The sequence below is a fragment of the Macrobrachium nipponense genome, chromosome 2 (genome assembly GCF_015104395.2).
Source record: "Macrobrachium nipponense isolate FS-2020 chromosome 2, ASM1510439v2, whole genome shotgun sequence".
NCBI lineage: Eukaryota > Metazoa > Arthropoda > Malacostraca > Decapoda > Palaemonidae > Macrobrachium > Macrobrachium nipponense.
The window spans coordinates 84,025,497-84,046,364 of record NC_087201.1 but is presented as its reverse complement, the minus strand read 5'-3'; the positions used below and the strand labels follow the sequence as shown (position 1 = coordinate 84,046,364).

The window sequence follows — 20,868 nt, the reverse complement described above, 5'->3', positions numbered from 1 at the left end:
TGATTTTTAGGAAATATAAATTTTGACATTCCCAACTGTATTATGAATACTATATCATGTACAATTAATCTTTAACTTACCTTGTTCGGTCATGAGCAGAGAACATAAAGAGATATGATCTTCAGGTACTTCATGATCTAACAAAACACGAATTGCCATGATGGCTGCTGCACCTGTGGCAACAGTTGCATCCATTAAAAATATGTGGTAATCCTTAATATCTTTTGGAAGCCTCAGGTAATAAAGCTGAAATAAAACCGAGTTGGTTAAAATTACATGTTTACTTTTGCTCATCTTATATGAACAATCTTGAAAAAGGATATTTATAGCTCAGACAAGATATTATAAAAGTCACCTCACGTTTGAACATGACAAAAAAATTTCAGCCAATTCTGTGAACATAAAGTATCTATAATTTAATTAATATTACATCTAAAAGTAACACTGATGTAAAATCAAAATCAATAAGGCCGCACAAATATCGCTAATATTAACTAGCCCATTGCAACATAATGCGAGCTGGTATATGTATACAGTGTTCCCCCGTATTCGTGGGGGATGTGTACCAGACACCCCCGTGAATAGTTAAAACCCGTAAATAGTTAAAACCACCACTAAAAATGCTTATAACTGCCTATCTTGAAAGTTCAGATACCAAATGTATACCTTTAATAACTTCCTACTTCAAATATACCTAAAATTACTAACCTATTACTGCATTAATCTTTGAGGTTATATTATTAATATCATTTCAAAATCATCTTAAACATTTTACCATTAAAAATATATACCTACAGAGAGAGAGAGAGAGAGAGAGAGAGAGACCTGGAGTTCGAAAGAACTAAAATCTTACTAATTCACTGTAGTATTTTCTATATTGAAGTGATTGCTCTTTACATTAATAAGGGATTTTGACGGAGGAAAAATCTATTTCCGGGCAATGACCCGTGTCAACCACTGAAATGCATCCTTGATGCTCATTTCTAAGGTATAAATATTGCTATACATACCAGAGAAAAAAAGAGAAACAATAGTGCCAGACTAACTGGCTCGCTAACCTTATACTAAAGGTGTTGGTATAGTAAAAGGGCGAGTGGAAACCACTACCAGAGGTCCCTTGCCAATTAGCTTCCTCCTCCGCCAAAACTCCTCGCTACAGAGGAGCCGCACCAAAGCCCCGCTACCTGCTACTACTACAGTGAGCGTCTCTGACGTCATTCCTGAAGATAGAACCTAAGCTTGGGCCAGACAGGCCAGGAGACATGAAAAAGAGGGTGGGATTTCACTGGGCGACACGGGTCATTGCCCAGAAATAGATTTTTCCTCCGTCAAAATCCCTTTTCTGGGCTCAGCCCGTGTCGCTCCATGAAATAGTGCCAGAGAATTGGCTCTACCAAGCATGGAAAGTTATACAAACACATATCAAATTACTGTAAAAGGTAGGTAAATTAAAACACAAGTAAGGTTAGTTGCTATAATATAGGACTTAAGATTACAACAGAGTAATAAAATTATATACAAATAAATGCGTTTTAATAGCCTTAACTAACTTAATATTAAGAAAATACAATTACAGTAATATGTGATAATGATACACAAAACATATAAGGGAACCAAGCCCAAAGATAAGATAATAGTATCCATATGTAAAACTACATCCAAGGTCAAATACAGAGACGACCAAGCTAAGTAAGGGTGCTAGTGAGGCAGGCAGAAGAGAAGAGCTAAAGAGAAGAGTTAGGAATATTAAGCAGTGTCAGGGGAGACTGTGTTTCCCGCTGCCACTGCAGAAAATTTAAGGGCTTCTAAAGACTTCAGATAGTGGCGCTTAAATACTGTCAGAGATTTCCAGCCTGTGTATTTCTTAAGATCGTCAAAGTTCATACATTGAAAGTAATTGATTGAAGTGGCAACTGCCCTAACATCATGAGCCCTTGGAAAAGAATCTGGGTTGGCTTGCTTAATAAAATATAAAATTTGTTGCCTAATTCCCTTTAAAGAAAGTGTACCACCTTTCTCCCTAATAAATAATGGACCTGAGGATATCAGGGTAGTCCTGCTCAAGTAGGCTTTTAAGGAGTTAACTGGACACAATGACTGGTCCTGTGGAAGTGGTATGATTTTCCAAGGGGTCCACCTATCTTGTGGATCTTCGTTTTTGGCCAAGAAATGACGATCTGGGGAAAGAAGAAGTTCTCCTGAGGGGAGGAATTCGATAAGGCCTGGATCTCTAGAAAGAGCCGACAGTTCTGAAATTCTAGCTCCTGAGGCCAAACTTATGAGGAATAATGTTTTCCTTAAAAGGGCTAGGTATTCACAGGAGTCATTCTCTATTTATGAGGCTAATTTAAGGACATCATTTAAATACCATGAGACTGACTTAGGTCTCTCAGAAGGTCTAAGTCTAGCACAAGCCTTTGGGATAGAAGAAAAATATGAATCCGTCAGGTCTATATTAAAACCAAATTGAAAGATCTTTTCAAGAGCAGATTTGGTAGTAGTTATTGTGCTTGGTGCTAAACCTTTCTCGAATAATGTCCTAAAGAAGGTTATGGCCAAATTAGTAGTCATAGTTTGAGTATTTGAGTCTTTAAGGAACAAAGCCAGTTTTTTAACGGCTGAATTGTACTGGCGCAGTGTGGATTCCCTTTTATCCGATTCTAAGAATTTGATATTTTGAGAATCGATGTTGGCATCTTTTTGTGCCGCAAACTTCATAAAATCCATAAGTTAGGGCTTTCTGAATTCTTGAGGAAGCGGACACAGTCCTCGTTTGTACTAACTGTGTTAGTTTGGGATTGGGAATCTGTTGAGGCCGGAGTCCCAATTCCAGAAGTAGAGGGAACCAATTGCTTTTGGGCTAGTTGGGAGCTACTAACGCAACACGTCCTTTGAACGTTCTGAGCTTGTCTAGTACCTTCAGAAGAAGATTCACTGGAGGAAACAGGTAAATCTTCTTCCATTTGTTCCAGTCCAGAGCCATAGCGTCCGTGGCGAAGGCCAGAGGGTCCAGGTTGGGAGCCACATAGCATGGGAGTTGGTGGTTTGACTCCGTGGCAAAGAGGTCTACCTGAAGCCCCGGAACCTTGTGACAAATCCATTTGAATGACTCCTTGTCTAAGGTCCACTCCGACTCCAGCGGGACGGGGCGTGATAGAGCGTCTGCTACTACGTTCCTTACTCCAGCTAGGTGAGTGGCTGACAGGTGCCATTTGTTTTTGTCTGCCAATGAAAAAATGGCTATCAGCACATGATTGAGATGACTTGACTTGGATCTGCCCCTGTTTATGCAGTGCACTACTACTGCACTAGCTAGAACTAGCTTGACATGTATTTTCTTGGGAGGACGGAGCCTCTTGAGTGTGAGAAATACTGCCATGGCTTCCAGGACATTGATATGTAGCTGGCGGAATGGTAAGGGCCAGGTTCCCTGGACCTTTTTGTACTATGAGTATCCGCCCCAACCACTTAGTGAGGCATGCGTGTGGATCACTAAGGAAGGCGTGGGGAACCGGAGAGGTACTGCTCTTGCCAAGTTCTTGACTTTTGTCCATGGACGGAGACGTTTCCGTAGAATCGCCGGGCTGGAGGCTAGTTTGTCCCGGGATCTGCGGTTTGCTTTCGATTGCCAGACCCGGTTTATATCCTTCAGTCTGGCTTTCAGCAAGATGTCTGTGACTGAAGCGAACTGGAGTGAGCCTAAGATTCTTTCTTGGCTCCTCCGGGAGGTCTGGGAACGGTTGAGAAACTGCCTTGTTGACTTGGCTATTTCTTTCCTTTTCAATGGCGGAATTGATAGAGTATGGGACCTTAAGTCCCACTGTAGGCCTAACCATTGGAAGCGTGATTCCGGTGTTAGCCTGGACTTTGTCCTGTTTATTTGGAATCCCAAGTGTTCCAGGAATTCGATTACCTTGACCGTCGCCTTTTGGCACTCTTCGGAGTTGCTTGCCCATACGAGCCAATCGTCCAGATAGGCCACTAGCATTATTCCTTTCTTTCTCAATTCTTGTACTACTACTTCTGCCAACTTTGTGAAGATTCTGGGTGCAATGTTCAGCCCAAATGGCATCACTTTGAAGGAGTAAGCTATCCTTCCTAGTTTGAATCCTAGAAAGGGGCGGAAGTGTCTTGCTATTGGAACATGATAGTAGGCATCTGTAAGATCTATAGAGGTTGTGACGGCCCCATGGTGAAGCAAGGTCCGTACCTGCGAAACGGTCAGCATCCTGAACTTGTCGCAAAGAATGAATGAGTTTAGATGGGACAAGTCTAGGATAATTCTCCGATTTTCTGAGCCTTTCTTTGGCACACTGAACAAGCGTCCTTGAAATTTTAAAGTCTTGACTTTTGATACTACACCCTTGAGAAGAAGATCTTGGGTGTACTCTACCAATTCTGCTGTTGGTTTCTGATAGAAGTTGTTGGATGGAGGAGGGTTTTGAAGCCAACTCCATCCCAGGCCTTTGGTTACGATGCTCTGAGCCCAAGGGCTGAACCCCCACCTTTGACGGAAGAGGTACAGCCTCCCTCCTACCTTGGGACTCTCACTGCTGGCTTGCTGATGGGCGGCCTCCGCGTGCACCCCGGAAACCTTTGCCCCTGCTGGCGGCCCTTCCGGCTCCTCTCTGACGGAAGGCACCTCTATCCCTGCTGCCCCTGGCAAACCTATTAAACAGCTGAAAGGCCTGAGCCTCAAAAGCAGAGTTATAGGCCGGAGAGACAGCGAAGGAGGTTGATGGCTGGGGCTGTTGAGGAGGCTGGGCCAAAAGCACATACAGGCGGCCCTCGGTTAGCGGCAGGGGTTCCATTCCTGGCCGCCGACGCCAAGCGATTTTCGACACAGCGATTTTAAAGCCTACGGCCACCGCACACCTTCTTTCGAAACTCTAGACCAGTCAAAGGCGCCGTAATCCCACAACGGCGCAATAAGTAAAATTATATTTATGCAGTATAGTACTATAGAATTTACTGTACAGTACTTTTGGGTGTCTAGAGTATGTAAAGATATAATAAAGTTTATACAGTGTACAGGTGGCTGTAGTGTTCAGGTTACGATCATTAGTCTTACGATAGTCCGATTTTATGAGAGATCAAATTACAATGGCCTAACTTTATCCATATTCTAGTTACATAAGTTCAATAAACAGCAAAAGAGAATGATGAAAGTATGGTTTTAACGTTATACTCGTTGCGTGAACGTGTACAGCCATGAACAACCGAACGAGAAACGACTTTTTTTTTCTAAGTACAACCGAACTGGATAACATCCGTTTGGCTTATATTTCAATCATCGTACTACAGTACAACATTACCGTAGTTGTTATAAATGGCGTCATGTTTAGAATAGAACTGAGATATCTTAATGTAATAACTTTATTCGCTATAGATCAGAGATCAATATAGATTAAAGATCAATCGGGAAATATACTGTTAAATTAAACCTAGTTAATAAACTGAAGATGAGAAAACTGTTCAAGCTGCTAATGACTATTATCATACATCGGCAACAAGGATAAAACTGCAGTAAACGTATGCCATCAAACACAACCGTAGATAAAATTGGGAGAAAATAATTTTAATCAAAACTACTGTGCTTGAAAGAACACACTTTACTGTTGGTTTCACACCGATATAAGATAAATAACGTAAAGTTCGTATTACAATGATATACAGGATTATTGCGAATGGAATCACGTAATTTTTTACGCAATAAACATGCCGCCAACGTAATATGTTAACGAAAAAAAATAAAGTAGTTCACATTCACAACGAGACATATTCAATAAATATTTCCACCTAAAAACACGCTGTATAAGGAAAAATAACTTTGTCTCATATAAGTCAAGTATCTAGATATTCGTTTATGCTAACTAGAAGCAAGAGCATTTGCTAAGAATTGCGTTATGGTGAAACAAACTCGTATTCATCAGCTGATTTCAAACCACAGCATTGGCCGCTCCGCGGAATACGGGCTTAAATTTGCCGTAGTATTTTAAAATACAATAATATGAGAATACATACAATATTCTTGGATACAGTGAAATAATGTATAACTTTTTAAGGGATTTATGGAAGAGATGCATAATTAATAAAATAACACAATGCATTTTTCGGAACTGGCGGACAAGAACGAACATGAAAAAACATCCCCTGACAACGTGGAGCGTAGTTACAAAGGCTGCCTTAATTTGTATCTTATTTCTGTACAAAAATTAAAATACCTTTATGTAATATATTTTCATACACATTTTAAACATAAAAGCATAAACATTTAAAAAATCGACACATCGATCGTTAAATTTGCACTCTTTTTAACTCGATATTTTCGGAAGAGCGGCAGACGGCGGCATACAAGAACGAACTTGAAAAAACATCGTAGTCGATAACTTGAAGGGCAGTTTCAAAAGCTGCCTTTTTATCATATTTCTGCACAGAAATAAAAATACTCAATTCATAATACATTTTCATACACATTTTAAACATAAAAGCATAAACATTTATAAAATCGACACATTGATCGCTAATTTGCACTTTTTTTAAATCTATATTTTCGGAAGTGGCAGGCGGCGGCTCACAAGAAAGAACATGAAAAAACATTGTATTTGATAACGTGAAGGGCAGTTCCAAAAGCTGCCTTTGTATCATATTTTTGTACAGAAATAAAAATGCCTTTCACATAATACATTTTCATACACATTTTAAACAAAAGCATGAACATTTATAAATCGACACATCCATAGCTAAATTTGCACTTATGTAACTCGATATTTTCGGCATAGAACAGCGTCAGAGGCATATATTTTACCCTAATACCTACATAATAACTCTCCATAAAATTTGTTAATATAATTTGCATAACCTTTATGGTCTGAACATCATTTCTACAAATGTATGAACTCGTTAGACAACGGCGCTAGCAGTGCTCTTAACTGAAAAGTGTGCCGTTAAGATACCTTTAAAAGGCCTTATTTTTTTAATGAATAATTTTGAAGACCACCATAAAACCGATTCGCCGTTGAGTGATTGCGCTGTTAACCGTGGGCCGCCTGTACTGTTGTTGCGGTTGTGCTTTTGCTGCCACCTGTTGTGGTACTTGAGGTACCTGTACTAGAGCCTGTTGAGGAGCCTGGAAGGGCTGAAACTTCCTAGGCTTCTTCTTTTGCCTGGGGTTGGATCCGGAGGACTCGGGTTTGCGTTTGGCAACGAGACCCCACCGGACCTTCAGGCTCTGGTTTACTTTAGAGGCTTCGTACAGCACCTCATTCACCACTGGGGTGGGGAAGAGGTCCGTGCCCCATATCGAGGAGGAGATGAGCTTGTTCGGCTCATGACGGATCGTAGCTTCAGCCAGGACATGCTTCCTGCAGTTCCTCCTTGCTATGACAAATCATAGAAGTCGCACTGCATTGTATGCAGAAGCGACTTAGCCATGACCCCCAAAACAACGGCACTTGTTCGTAAACAAGAGCCGTCATCTCCGCTATTGTCAAGGAGTTCAGGGACCTACTTAACCTAGTCCGGGCATCAAACTCGGTCTGGATAAGCAAGTCGGAGAGCCTAGGTAGCCTCTCACTAAACAAGGTGGTAGCACAGTCCGGCTTAAGCTTCCCTACAGTGAAGGTAGGAGCTGCACCCTCAAAGTAGTTCTCCGAACCTGGTATCAGGAGAGAGGTCGGTTCCGTCTCCCTGAGCTGAGGCATGGGCTCATCCTTCAGAGCCGCCTGGTACGTAGCTTCCACCACTTTCATAGTAAGTGGAAGAGGAGTACCTTCCACCGTGGTGAAGATGGTGAAGGAGCTCCTAAAAGCAGTAAGGCGAGTGTTCTCACACTCCCACTCCGCTAAACTTCTCAGCCAAGCTTGCTGAGCCTGCTCTCGGGGGAGGATGACGGTCTCCTTTGGGACCTTGTCCTCTCTCATCATGGCTGCGTCCGTTAGACATACGTAGCCCATGAAAGGAGGTTGTAAGTTCTCAGGATAAAACTCAAAATCTTCTATCCTGCGAGTACCGCAACCTTCAATGGAGAGCATCCCGTCTGCGAAGGGGGCATGGAGAGCCACCCTCCAGGGGTTGTTCGGCTTGAACGGAGGGAGGTTTGAAGAGTCAGGCATAAGCAAGGGTAAAATCGCTTGGCCTGACTGGGGATGCCCTGCCGCCAAAGTATCCCGGATGCCCGTGATAGCTCCCTCTTGGGCTGCGACCCTCTCCGTCAAGGATTGGATTGACTGCCCGGAAGCCTCGACCGAACTGGAGAGTTGCATGAACATCTCCTGGAACTTGGTCTGAACCAAGTTCCCAACCACGTCACCTACCTGCGCCAGTACATTGGAGGAGAAGGTTTCGGGGTCGAAGGAGGAAGCCGGAGCTTTCTCCTTACGAGGCTTATGCTTCGAAGACTTCGAAGAAGAAGACGAGGCTGCTCTTGTCCTGTCAGCCTCGGGATGGTGAACCGAGGACTTAGAGACTGGAGAAGGGATTGTCTTCTTAGGCAGGGCCTTGGTCTTTGGTTTGAAGCCTGAAGAAGGCTTCACTTTGGGGATTGTCAGAGAAGACTTAGGCCTGACGGACCTTTGCTTCTCTGAGAACCCCCGGAAAGAAGTAGAGGTAAAAGGAAGAGAAAGAGAAGGAGAAGGGCTCAGGGAAAGCCCCTGAGCCCCTACAGAGTCTGCCTCACTCACACCCTTACCGCTGCCCATGACGTCAACAGTCATGGGCTCCAGGTCCAGGTTGAGGGCCGCAACTTTGCCTACGACTTCCTCAGCGGTGGCGCCGTCCTCTTGGGGCGCAAACATCGCCTGAATGTCTGCGATGAGGGGGGCAGCCACGTCCGGTTCCACTACCGACCCCTTCTTGGCACCAGGAAAAATGAGGTCTGCCATGTCCTGGGCGAGGATATAGGGACGTCCCTTGGGGGAGTTCCTTCCAAAACCCCAAACCCAGGCTCTTAGGGAGGTCAGTGCAGTCGACCGGACATCTTCGAGGCCCTGTAAAAGGCATTAACATTAGACTTACAACTAGAGATGGAAACACTAGTCTAAAATTATGAGTAAGGAGACTCAATGTATCATAACAAAGACAGTTTAGAAAAGGACGTACCTCGGCGGAGGCCTCAGAGACCATGATGTAGCACGTTGAGCAGTTCTCGTGGTGCCACACCGTATCATCGCCCACCCTCACAGCGCAGCCCGCGTGAGAACGGCACACCTCATGGCCACAGGGGTCCTGCAGGACTGCATTGCAGCCCTTCTTTTGACAACAGGTAACCTGTAAATCGAATGATACACGAGTACCATTGAAAAACTTCCAGAGAAGTTTAACAATTAATTATCAGACTGGCGCCGGAGTGGCTCCGGCGTCCAGAATGTATTTATATAAACAGATACATGATTATGTACCTACATATTATAATTAAAATAAAGGAGGGTAAGTGGCACCCCATCACAATTACTCTGGGGCCTGAGTAATTATATATATATATATATATATATATATATATATATATATATATATATATATATATATATATATATATATATATATATATATATATATATACACACACACAGTAGTACCTCAAGATACGAAAGGCTCAACTTACAAAAAATCCAAGTTACGAAAGCCAATACGAAAAATTTTACTGCTCTACATACGAAAAGTTTTCAAGATACGAAAGGTTGTTGCTATAAAGTCCCGAGATTCGCCCGGACCACCGAGAACAATTTTAAAACTCCCGCGCTGCCAACTGAGTAAACTCGCCACCATCCTCCCGCTCTCCCATTGGTTCCTGATGCTAGTCACCCCATAAGGTCCTGCTCTCCTATTGGTCAGCATCTACCCCTTGTGCTTTAAGTATTCTATTGGTAAAAAGGTTGCTGTAAATTGAAAAACTTAGTATTCATGCAATACATTTAATAAAAAAAAACATTAGGTAAAGATAGAATAAAGAATAGAAATGAATGGTTATTATACTGTTTGGTAGTTTCAGTAGTTGGAGAGAGCGAATGAAAATTTATGGCTTACTGTGTAAACGTGATTGCTTGGAGATCGTTCGATACTCATAAGTGCTGGATGTAAACAGACGTTTGGAAGCTTTTTTTTGTTTGTTTGTTATAGTTAATGGTTACTTAATAATTATTTGAAATGAGTACATGCAATACATTTAATAAAAAAAATGTGAATTAGATATCATAAAATATAAAATAAATCAGACTGCCAACAAATACGCATTTTTTAGAATTCTTCTTCTGTTTTATTATTACGTTACGTGTACGAATTACGTATGTTTCATTATAGCTGTCAGTAACTCGGTATCTCCGTTAGGTAAAAGATAGAATAAAGAATAGAAATGAATGGTTTTATATACCTTTGTTTGGTGGTTTCATTAGTTAAAGAGATACTAATGACAATTTATGGCTTACTGTGTGCTAGGAAAAATGATTGCTTGGTGCTCGTTCGATACTCGTAAGAATGTAAACAATTGATTGGAAGGTTTGTTTTTTCTTTGTTTGTGTATTATAGTTAATGATTAATTAATAATTATTTGAAATGAGTACATACTGATTATTTATACATTTTATTGGCATATTCTAAGCTTTTAGCTCTTAGGTTTAGATGTCAGAATCATAGACTAGGCTACAGTAGCAACCGCTAACATAGGCTAGGATTATTGCTAAGGGACATATGCTAAAGTCCTAATATATGCAGTAAAAATGGGGTTGAACATTACATGCAGTTGAATATTACTCAAGTATGTACAGTATTTTGCCTTTTTGGAGACATATTCTTCCGTCGTAACCCTAGAACATGTGTTTTAGGCCTGGGAAATATAATTTTACTGGGGTGTTTTTTGAGGGCTTGGAATGGATTAGCCATTTCACATGTAAATGTTCCAAGATACGAAAAACTCATAATACGAAGGCCGTCTCGGAACGGTATTAACTTTCGTATCTCGAGGTACCACTGTATATACTATATATATATATATATATATATATATTATATATATAGATATATAATATATATTATATATATATATATATATATACTACTATTATATTATCTATATATATATTATACTATATCTATAGTATAATATATACTATATATATATATATCCAGAGGTACAGCGTAGGAGGAACAAGAGAGCATGCATATGGAGACTCCGGACGGGGCTGGAGTAGAAGATTCATAAAATATGAATGAGGCATACTCGATGCTGGAGTAACATACAAGTGATCAGGGGGAAGAGTACTGTGACTGGGTGACAAAAACCTGGTGGAGTGATAACTCCAATGAAAGACACAATAATTGAAAATACATGCACAGTATATGCGTATGTGAGATAATGTGCGTGTGTGAGTGTGCTATGGCCAGAGATATCATATATACAATAACATAGAAATGCATGAGAGAAAACTCCACGATAAGGCCGGGGCCTTAAGTCTGAAAATCCCAAGCTCAGGGTCAGGGCCAGAGTTAACCGGGTTCTGAGATAGCCGGAGCGATGGGAGGGTGACAGACGTGTGTGTGTGTGTGTGTGTGTGTGTGTAGTCATGCGAAGGGTAGGAGGGACGAAGTACCGGCCTCCCATGGCTAGGCTAGCCTAGCTGTGGAGGGAGGGGGGCACGAGTCCTGGACCCAGTGGACTGGCGGCTAGGTACGAATGCCTGATCACCGAGTGTATCCCTTCTCCCTCCCCACCCCCGCAGGGCTCTCCCCCCCGTTCCCTGAGAAGACTTGGATAGGCTAGCTGGTAGCGAGCGAGTCGTCACCGCACCGAGGTGGGTGAGCGGGAAGGGAAGGGGGTAAGAAGCGGGGGAGGAAGGTGGGAGGTCTGTAACAGGGTGGCTCGTACACGACCAACTGGAACCCTTCTCGGCCGGGTGAACAGACACGCGGTGAGAAAAGGCCAGTCGGTGAGGGAAGGCCTATAGGCCAACCAAGCCGCAGCCAAAGCACATGTAAAAATAAATTAAATATCTATAATGAGATAGCTAACTAGCCTAGCACGGGGGTGGAAAGAAGAAATAACAATTGGAGTAGAGAAAGGGATGTCCTAAAGGCCTAGGCTAATCGCAAACCTGACGATTTGGGTGTGTTAGCCTAGTTCTCACGCGGCCAGACAGTATGCCGTACCGAAGGAATTGGGGGCAGGCGACTGGGGAGCAAAAGGACAATACGAAGGGAAAAGGTCCCAACGTAGGAAGGGAAGAGCTCCTAACAATAGGGAATTGGGATGAGACTAGTCTAGCCTACGATCCGAGACATGTGGTCGGAGCGAAACGACCCCCGTGAAGGGCTAATGAATAAAATCAAGCTAGCTGCATTACATGATAATAAATATAAAGAAAAGGTAAAATACTGCGTAACATCGTATTTCCATTTGGTATAGGAGACCAAAGGGAGCATGAGAGACCGCCATGCGGTCGGCGAGAGGGAGAAGGCAGCGCAAGAACAATGATGCTTCCGCTACCTCACTTCTAAGTCTCACAAAAACGATGTAGATCTTATAATAAGATCTAAAACCTTAAAAGCAGTACTTAACTTGGATGCAGAAGCTTGAGCTATCTTGGATCAAAGGAAGAATTCCAAACGAAGCGAGATCACAACACAAAACAAAAAACCGTGCAACGCTCACGAGGCTATCGAAAGGAATAACGTCAGAGATGCTCACTGTAGTAGTAGCGGGTAGCGAGGCTTTGGTGCGGCTCCTCTGTAGCGAGGGGTTTTGGCGGAGGAGGAAGCTAATTGGCAAGGGACCTCTGGTAGTGGTTTCCACTCGCCCTTTTACTATACCGACACCTTTAGTATAAGGTGAGCGAGCCAGTTAGTCTGGCCATATTGTTTCTCTTTTTTCTCTTGTATGTATAGCAATATTTATACCTTAGAAATGAGGATCAAGGATGCATTTCCCGGAGCGACACGGGCTGAGCCCAGAAATTAATATTTGAAAATCAGTAAATCATTTATCATACAAAAAGCATACATCTCTGTAAGAGAGAGAGAGAGAATTATTAGTTATTATGTGATATCATTTAATCTTATTAAACTTACTAATACAGTATTGATCAATATTAAAACTTATTTCAAAATTAGTAAATCACTTTTATATCATAAAAATGTATTTAGGCATGAAAATAACATCAAAATACACTAATTAGTGATTATTTATCGTCGGAAAATCCAGCAAATAGGCGAATTCACCGCAAATAATGGGTAGATAAGGTCCAAAGAAAAATCCACAAATCAGTGAGTCCATGAATCTGGAGAACGCGAATACGGGGGGCCCACTGTAGAGGGTAAAACAGTAGCAAAAGTAGGAGAAACTGAGAACTCAAAAGGTGGTAGTCTTCAGGATGATGTTAAAAGCATTGACCTAGAACTTGTATACAAAATACTGTACCGTAATATCTTAGTAAACACTAGGAAAAATAAATTATGGTTGTAGAATCAATTTGATAATGATACAGCTGGAGCCATAGCTGATTAATGAAGCTGCGTTCATGATAATATTTTCTAAACATTTACAATATATCCATAAACATTTCCTTTGCCTCAGAAAAATAACAAGAAACGAAAATTTAATTTTATTACTCAATTAAGATAATGAGCCCTTTTTGTTGGGTTATTGTCACTATTGCATAGCTGCCATGAGGGGTTTCTCTTTAACATTAAAATTTCATTCCATAAACTGAAGTTCTTGAAGGCTGCCATTATCCAAACACGTCATATCTGTTACTTTGATCAGATTCATTAGGCAGTCCCGGTTTACAAAGGTTTTCGCTTACGACGTTCCGAGACTACAATGCTTTTCAATTATATTCATCATCCACAAAGGCAAAATAATCAATATTTGAAGGTTTTTTTATGCAAAACAGAATAAAAAGGCAGATTACATAGTTTTCAATACAACCAAACATTAAAAGTAAGGTTTTCTTAGGATCTTTGATGACTTTCAATGTTCTGGCTTACAATGATTTTCATCTTACAACACATCTCAAAAACAGAGCTCCCGTCGTAAACTGGGGACTGCCTGTATTCCATAAAATCTGCCACTTTTGTTAGGTCCACATGTTCTACCTATTAGGCACCATGGAATATGAGAGACCATGCTAAGAGCCCCGTAAAAAATTTCAAAGACAAAGTAATCATAATATTCCAAGCTACAAATCCAAAACTATCTTCACAATGCTCCCTCTACTTGATATCTCTACTTTGTTTTATAAACATATTACTACTTTTACTGATATGATTATTTTGAATGTTTAATGGCTACTCTAGTTCAGACAAAATATGCTATTTACCATAATACAGTCACCTCTTAATTAACGCGAGGGTTACATTCCTGGAGAGCTTGCGTTAATTAAAAAAACAGTTTTTAAACATATTTTCCCCATATCAAATAACAGGAATAAGGGGGGTTATGTTCTGGACTTGGGGAACTCTGTGCTTTTTTGCTAAGTACAACCGATTTGGATAACAGCCACATCCGTTTGGTGTATTTCAACAATTGTACGATAATAAACAGTTACCGTAGTTATGTTATAAACAACGTTATGTAGAATAGGACTGATATATCTTTATATAATAACTTTATTTGCTACAGATCAAAGATCAGAAAGGAAATATGCTGTTAAATTTAAACCAAGTTGTAGCTGAAGCTGGGAAAACTGTTCAAGCTGCTAATGACTGTTATCATGCTTTGGCAACAAGGATTAAACTCCAGTAAAGTTATGCCATCAAACAAAACTGCAGATAAAATAGAGAGAAAATCATTTTAATCATAACTACTGTTATTTTCATGCAAATAAAAGATAAACAACATAAAGCTCGTATTACGATGAAATCAAGTGAAAATAGCAAACGGAATCCTTTCTTTTTTTTTCTTTACGTAGTAAACATGCTTCCAATGCAATCTGTTAACAAAAAAAATAATTTAGTTCACAAGACTTATTCAAGCCATATTAAGACTTAAAAATTCCTTGTATAACGAAAATTGACCTTGTCTCATATAAGTAAAGTAGTATCTGGATATTCATTTATGCTTACTAGAAGCAAGAAAATGCGCACAGAACTGAGTAAAATATGGCAGAATAAACTCTTATTTGCCATTAGCTGATTTCCAAACCAAAACATTGACTATTATGTTATTATTTTATAACACAATAAATATGAGAATACATACAATATTATTGGATACAGTGAAGTGATGTATAACTTTTCAAAAGATTCATGGTAAAGATGCATATTATTCATTACATGTGTAATTATACGTAGCCATCAGCAGCATGACATTGTTCGATTATGTCAATGTCGGAACGAAGCAGATTCTCGTTTCGTGTCTATTTATTTTCTTTATTAATAAATAAACAAAATCCTTCACTTTATGTATTAATAAATAAACAAAGTTTTTCCCTTTAGTAATAAATACTACACACTATGCTATGTCTTTGCTTATGTCGACAGCCGTCAACTGCAACAGTGATTTGCGGGTGATTTGAAAACAACGCTCATGCGCCAATTCGTGTTAAATTGAGATTTTTGTGTTTTTTAACATTTTGTAAATATTTTCTAGTTCGCATTAGATCGAAAACATCTTAAACACGCGTTAATTGAGAAGTGACTGTACTGTAATTAAAAACCGTAAACAATATATTATGAAGAAATTTGACTACATTTCTGCTAGAAAAAAATTAAGGTGCTAGTTCTGGGCCACTGAATGGTCAATATCATTTTTTTTTCTATATCCAATTTTACCAACACAAATCAATTTGAGAAAATCAACATAATATAAAAAATAAACATTGTTAAATTACACCTAAGTACACTTACACTTTGCCACTTGCCACAAAAATAATGCATACTTTTACCTCTAAAGTAATACCCCAAACTTACATGAGGTTAGGTTCCATACCCCCTCGCATAAGGGGAAGTTTCGCCCTAGTTTGTCACGGTCTCTAAAAATGCAAATAAATGCTAGCTTCTAAACACTAAATATGAGCCTGATCATGCTCCCTGAGTATTAGGCTAACTTTTAAGTGAAATTAAAGTTACTATAATTTGATTTAAAAGTTAGATTAATACATTACCCTTAAAACAGAAATAACAGGTTGTCGTAAAAATAGTTACAGTAACTACTACGTACATACATATCCATTTTTGTTTGTATACTAATGTTACCCTTAATTCATGGGATGCCATTTTATTTTTCCCTCAGAGTAAAAGAAGTTTCTTTGCATCACTATGTAAACTTCATAAGTCTGTTATAACGAAGGTACACAATTCAATATAATAAAGAAAACATCTATGTACATATACGTAATGTTTGCAGAGGGTGAAGGTAAAATTAATCAATTTAAAATCATGTGCTAGTGTGAGGGCTAACTAAGAGAGAGAGAGAGAGAGAGAGAGAGAGAGAGAGAGAGAGAGAGAGAGAGAGAGAGAGAGAGAGAGAGAGAGAGAGAGAGAGAGAGAGAGAGAGAGAGAGATATGTATGTCATGTGAGGGGTATCATCTTTAAAAAAGTGCAAATGGGATCACATCTTCTGAAAGTACATTAACTGTATGTGCTGTAATTATGTAACATAGTACATACAGATTGTACCAGCACTTTTCTCCGAGGTTAAGATAGTAATTTTTACAGAACAACAACTCTGTTATGTCTCTGATATGTTTTACTAGTCGATCGTGGAGGTCTTATATAGTGACAAACACTGAATTAAATACTGCCTTTGCATATACATATTTTGAAAGATATGAATAGCATACAAAGAATCTTAATATTGATTTTACACTTAAAAGCATGAAAACTTATACTAATTATAGTATACTAAAACTTACTTCAGAAATTACAGTTTCTGAAGGAATATCATCAATGAAAAGTGCAGTAACTTGTGAATGGGTATTGCATCTTGTAAAATTACGTACTATATGCACTAACTGTAGGTGCTGAAATTACCTTTTTAATCATATTTATGCATGTACAAAAATAAAAATAATACATTTTTAATAAAGATTTTATACAGAAAAGCTTTAAAACTTAAAAAGTTGCATAACAAATTAAACAAACACTTTTGCAGGGTTTTGCAGTGTTACTGGAGGGATTCGCATTTGCAGTATTGTGAAGAACTTGTGTATAATAATTAGTTAGGTTCCAATGAAAAGTTAGTGCTATTGTGAATTCACGCAACTCGAATTGCATAAGTTCGAGGCATTACTGTACATTCTTAATCATTATATTTGAGGAGTATAAAACCTCATTAAGGTAGTAGGTTACCAATATGCATTATGCATAAAAATATTGCATTACCAAAAAGCAATGGAAACTGATGATTAAATATATATTGCATTACTGAAAAGAAATGGATACTGATGAATAGAAATGTATTAATAAATGATTTTACCTCTGGTTCCCCAGTGTCCAGGTTTGTTTGAATAAGGATCTTGCCAATACGCACATCCTTGAGTACCTCACAGAGTGCATTCTCCATAGTCTCTCCTGCCCGTAATATAGACACACCACATATCTTTTCAGTTGCAATCCTCTTCCCTTCATATGGAACGCCCTGAGGAGTCTCTACTATCACATCCTGCTTAAAATTGAAAAATTGAACTTAGGTCTGAATCCTTTCAGAATTACAGTATCAATCTTGTTTATATATTTTCCATACAAAAATTTCAGTGACATCTTCAGAATTCCAGATTAGAATGTAATAGCATTACAACATTTTTTTTACACAACATCACATCATGGTATACGTAGTTCTAAGCTACATGTTAAGAGGAATATGCAACATCAAAAGCAATTGAAATTTTCATGACCACTGTAAAAATGACATTTTTATATAAAGTTTTGTATATACTTACCCAGTAATTACATAGCTATAGTTTTCCAAGTACCGCAGCCTAAATTCAAATTTTGTAGATAGCACTTCGATTACACCGTGTAGGTATACAGCGCCACCCACTAACGGCAATACATATTAGGAGCGACTTAGCTTATTACCTCATTCTGTTATTCTGTTTTATGTATAAAGTCCATCAGAGAGGAGGAAGGCTCTGATCATGTAATTGCTCAGTAAATATATACAAAAATGACATTTTTATGATAAAATAGTTTTAATTATAGTAGTACTTAGTAATTATATAACTAAGAGTTTCACTCGCTGGGAGTTAGAATCCCAAAATTTGTGGGTCGCGCTAATTTTCAGTTTTTTTTTTTTTGGCTAGGTAACAATGCTCCACCCACTTTCAGGGTAAGAGAGAGGAACAACTTGGCAGAGCTCAGTTTGTTTATGCCCTTCAAAATAAATCCATGTTAGGGGAAGGAGGGTGGGCTGCGATTATATAATTACTAGGGTAAGTTTAATTATAACTATTTTATTAAAAAAATGTCATTTTTAATTATGTAACTTACCCAGTAATTATATAGCTGATTCCCACATTATGGGTAGGTGGGAAGCAAGGATAATTTTACCTCAACACTTATAGATTGAGAACAGAAAGCTTTGCCAACATTAAAATTTTCTTCTTGATTCCTAACCTGATAGGAGAATTGTTGCATGAAAATACTACCACTAGTTGCTACTCATCTTATCATGTAATAGGCATGGCAGTAAAGCCTTGTAGCACCTATTACTTTTGTGGGACCTTTGTAGCGAAAGACATTTCCAATGGCCAACAAAGGATCAAAATAATTGCCCTGCCCAGGGCTCAGTACCAACAACTCACCAGAAAACCGTTACCTATATCCAAAACAATTTCTAAATAAACACCACCACCCTACCAATGCACTGGAAGGTACTTCAGGTATTCGTACCACAAGGCTTCCCATAAAAAACATCACATCTTATACCAAGGAAGAAAAGAATTTTAGGAAGGGTAAAATCCTACACTTCCTTTCCCAACACCACACCAGCCGCAAGAAAAGGACCCAGGGTACTACAGTCTTCATACACAATCTAAACATCATGGAGATAATGAAACAAACACTTATTTGCATCTCCAAAAATGTTGAATTAATAATAGTTATAAGTGATAAATTTATTTTAAAAGCTAGTGAATTGGCTATTGCTCTAATTTTATGAGCTTTAGCCTTGCAGAGCTTGAACTGAAGAGTGCGATTCTTGAATGATGTCCCTTAAGAAGAATGCTTAAGTATTCTTTGACAATGGCCTGGACGGATTTTTAACAGAATACCAAAGACCACCAAAACCTCTACGAATGTCTTTTGTTCTGTGAAGGTAATACTTTAAGGACCTCATGGGGCACAAGGTCCTTTCCACATCATCTTTTCCCAGGACTTCTGTCAAAGTAGACATTGAAAATGAATGTGGCCAAGGATTAGAGGGGCTCATTTTTAGCTAAAAAAACTATGGGAATAGGAACAAATAGCATTCCATCTCAAAAAGTCTACCTTCTTATCTAGCCCCTGAATCTTGCAAATCCTTTTCGTGGTTGCCAAGGACACTAGGAAGACCCTTTTTCTAGTTAAGTACAGTAGAGCCTCGGATCTCGACGCTAATTCATTCCAAAAGGAGCGTCGAAATTCGATTATTTTGAGATGTGAATCAAGTTTTCCCATAAGAAATAACTGAAAATGGATTAATCCGTTCTTGACCACCAGTTATTACCCTACCCTTGCCTTTTTATACAATACATTACATGTAAAATACAGCTAACTAAGTTCAGTGTTAAATAAATATCATATTAAACTTAAATGTATACTTTTAAATGTATAATATACTGTATAAAAGAAAACTGGTCTACGTCCATCTGATTGTCGACCGAGAGCGGCATAGGCTACCTAGGTAACTATGCAAGTAGACTAGTGTAGTGGGTAAGCACAAAACGTGTTGCTAACATAATAAAACATTGAAAATCGTGTCTAATTATTACAGTGAATTAATAAACTATTAAAATTAAACCCAATTTATATTTATTATCAAGAATTTATGAAAAATTGGCTACATATGTGGCATGAAAGGATGTACCATAGCGCAGCCCTGGTGGCTTATAGCAGGACTATGGTAGTAAACAAACCATATCGTCGATATAAACCTATAAACGTTTACGTTCAGTATTACAGTCAACTGTAATACTGTATACAAAATCACTGTAAAACTATCTTTTAGTTAAATGTTATGATATAACAGTTTTACTAACGGTTTTGTTTCCATAAAAAATCCTTATAAAACAGGAGCGTCTTCTACGACGGCAAATTTTTGTCTAATATCAGGGCTGGTTTCAAGGTTATTGGACTAAGAAAAATAATTATGGTACATGGTAAATATATACATGTATAAGTAAAAGAATCTTCTTAATTTCTATAATTGCTATACCATTACGTTATGTACCAGCATCTTTAATATCAGGCTAACCTCTTTACGAGGACGCTTACAAACTAAGCATACAGATTGCGTTCATTACCGCGAACACGTTACCTATGTAAACTGGTGTCATTACCAAATCTCTTAAGTAAACAGACATATTTTTATAGTAAACACAAAAGAATAATCATAATTTCTGTAACTACTTCGTATACCACAACGGCTTCTCTGATTTAAACTAAGGCTAACCTCTTCTTCACCAGCAAGCTTAACAAAGCTTAAAGATTGCATTTGCTACCGAACCACACACGTTACATGGTTTCACTACCAAATCTCACGTAAACATTGACGTATTTTTACAGTAGACATAAAAGAAGTCATAATTTCTGTAACTACTACGTATATCATAGCGGGTTCTCTGAATTTTAAACTAAGGCTAACTTCTTTACCAGCAAGCTTCATAAAGCCTAAAGATTGCGTTGCTACCGAACCGGACGTGTTATGTATGTAACAGTGGTTTCACTACCAAATCTCACAC

General features: G+C 38.9%; 1 protein-coding gene across 1 annotated transcript in view; it reads right to left on the bottom strand.

Moving 5' to 3' along the window:
* LOC135221241 (uridine-cytidine kinase-like 1) overlaps positions 1 to 20,868 on the bottom strand; it is a 235,076-nt gene that overhangs the window by 13,526 nt on the left and 200,682 nt on the right. The window contains exons 10-11 of the mRNA XM_064259056.1: positions 17,406 to 17,591; positions 81 to 246 (exon numbers count right to left, since the gene is read on the bottom strand). Coding sequence (XP_064115126.1) covers positions 81 to 246; positions 17,406 to 17,591 — 352 coding nt within the window. The remainder of the gene's footprint in view (positions 1 to 80; positions 247 to 17,405; positions 17,592 to 20,868) is intronic.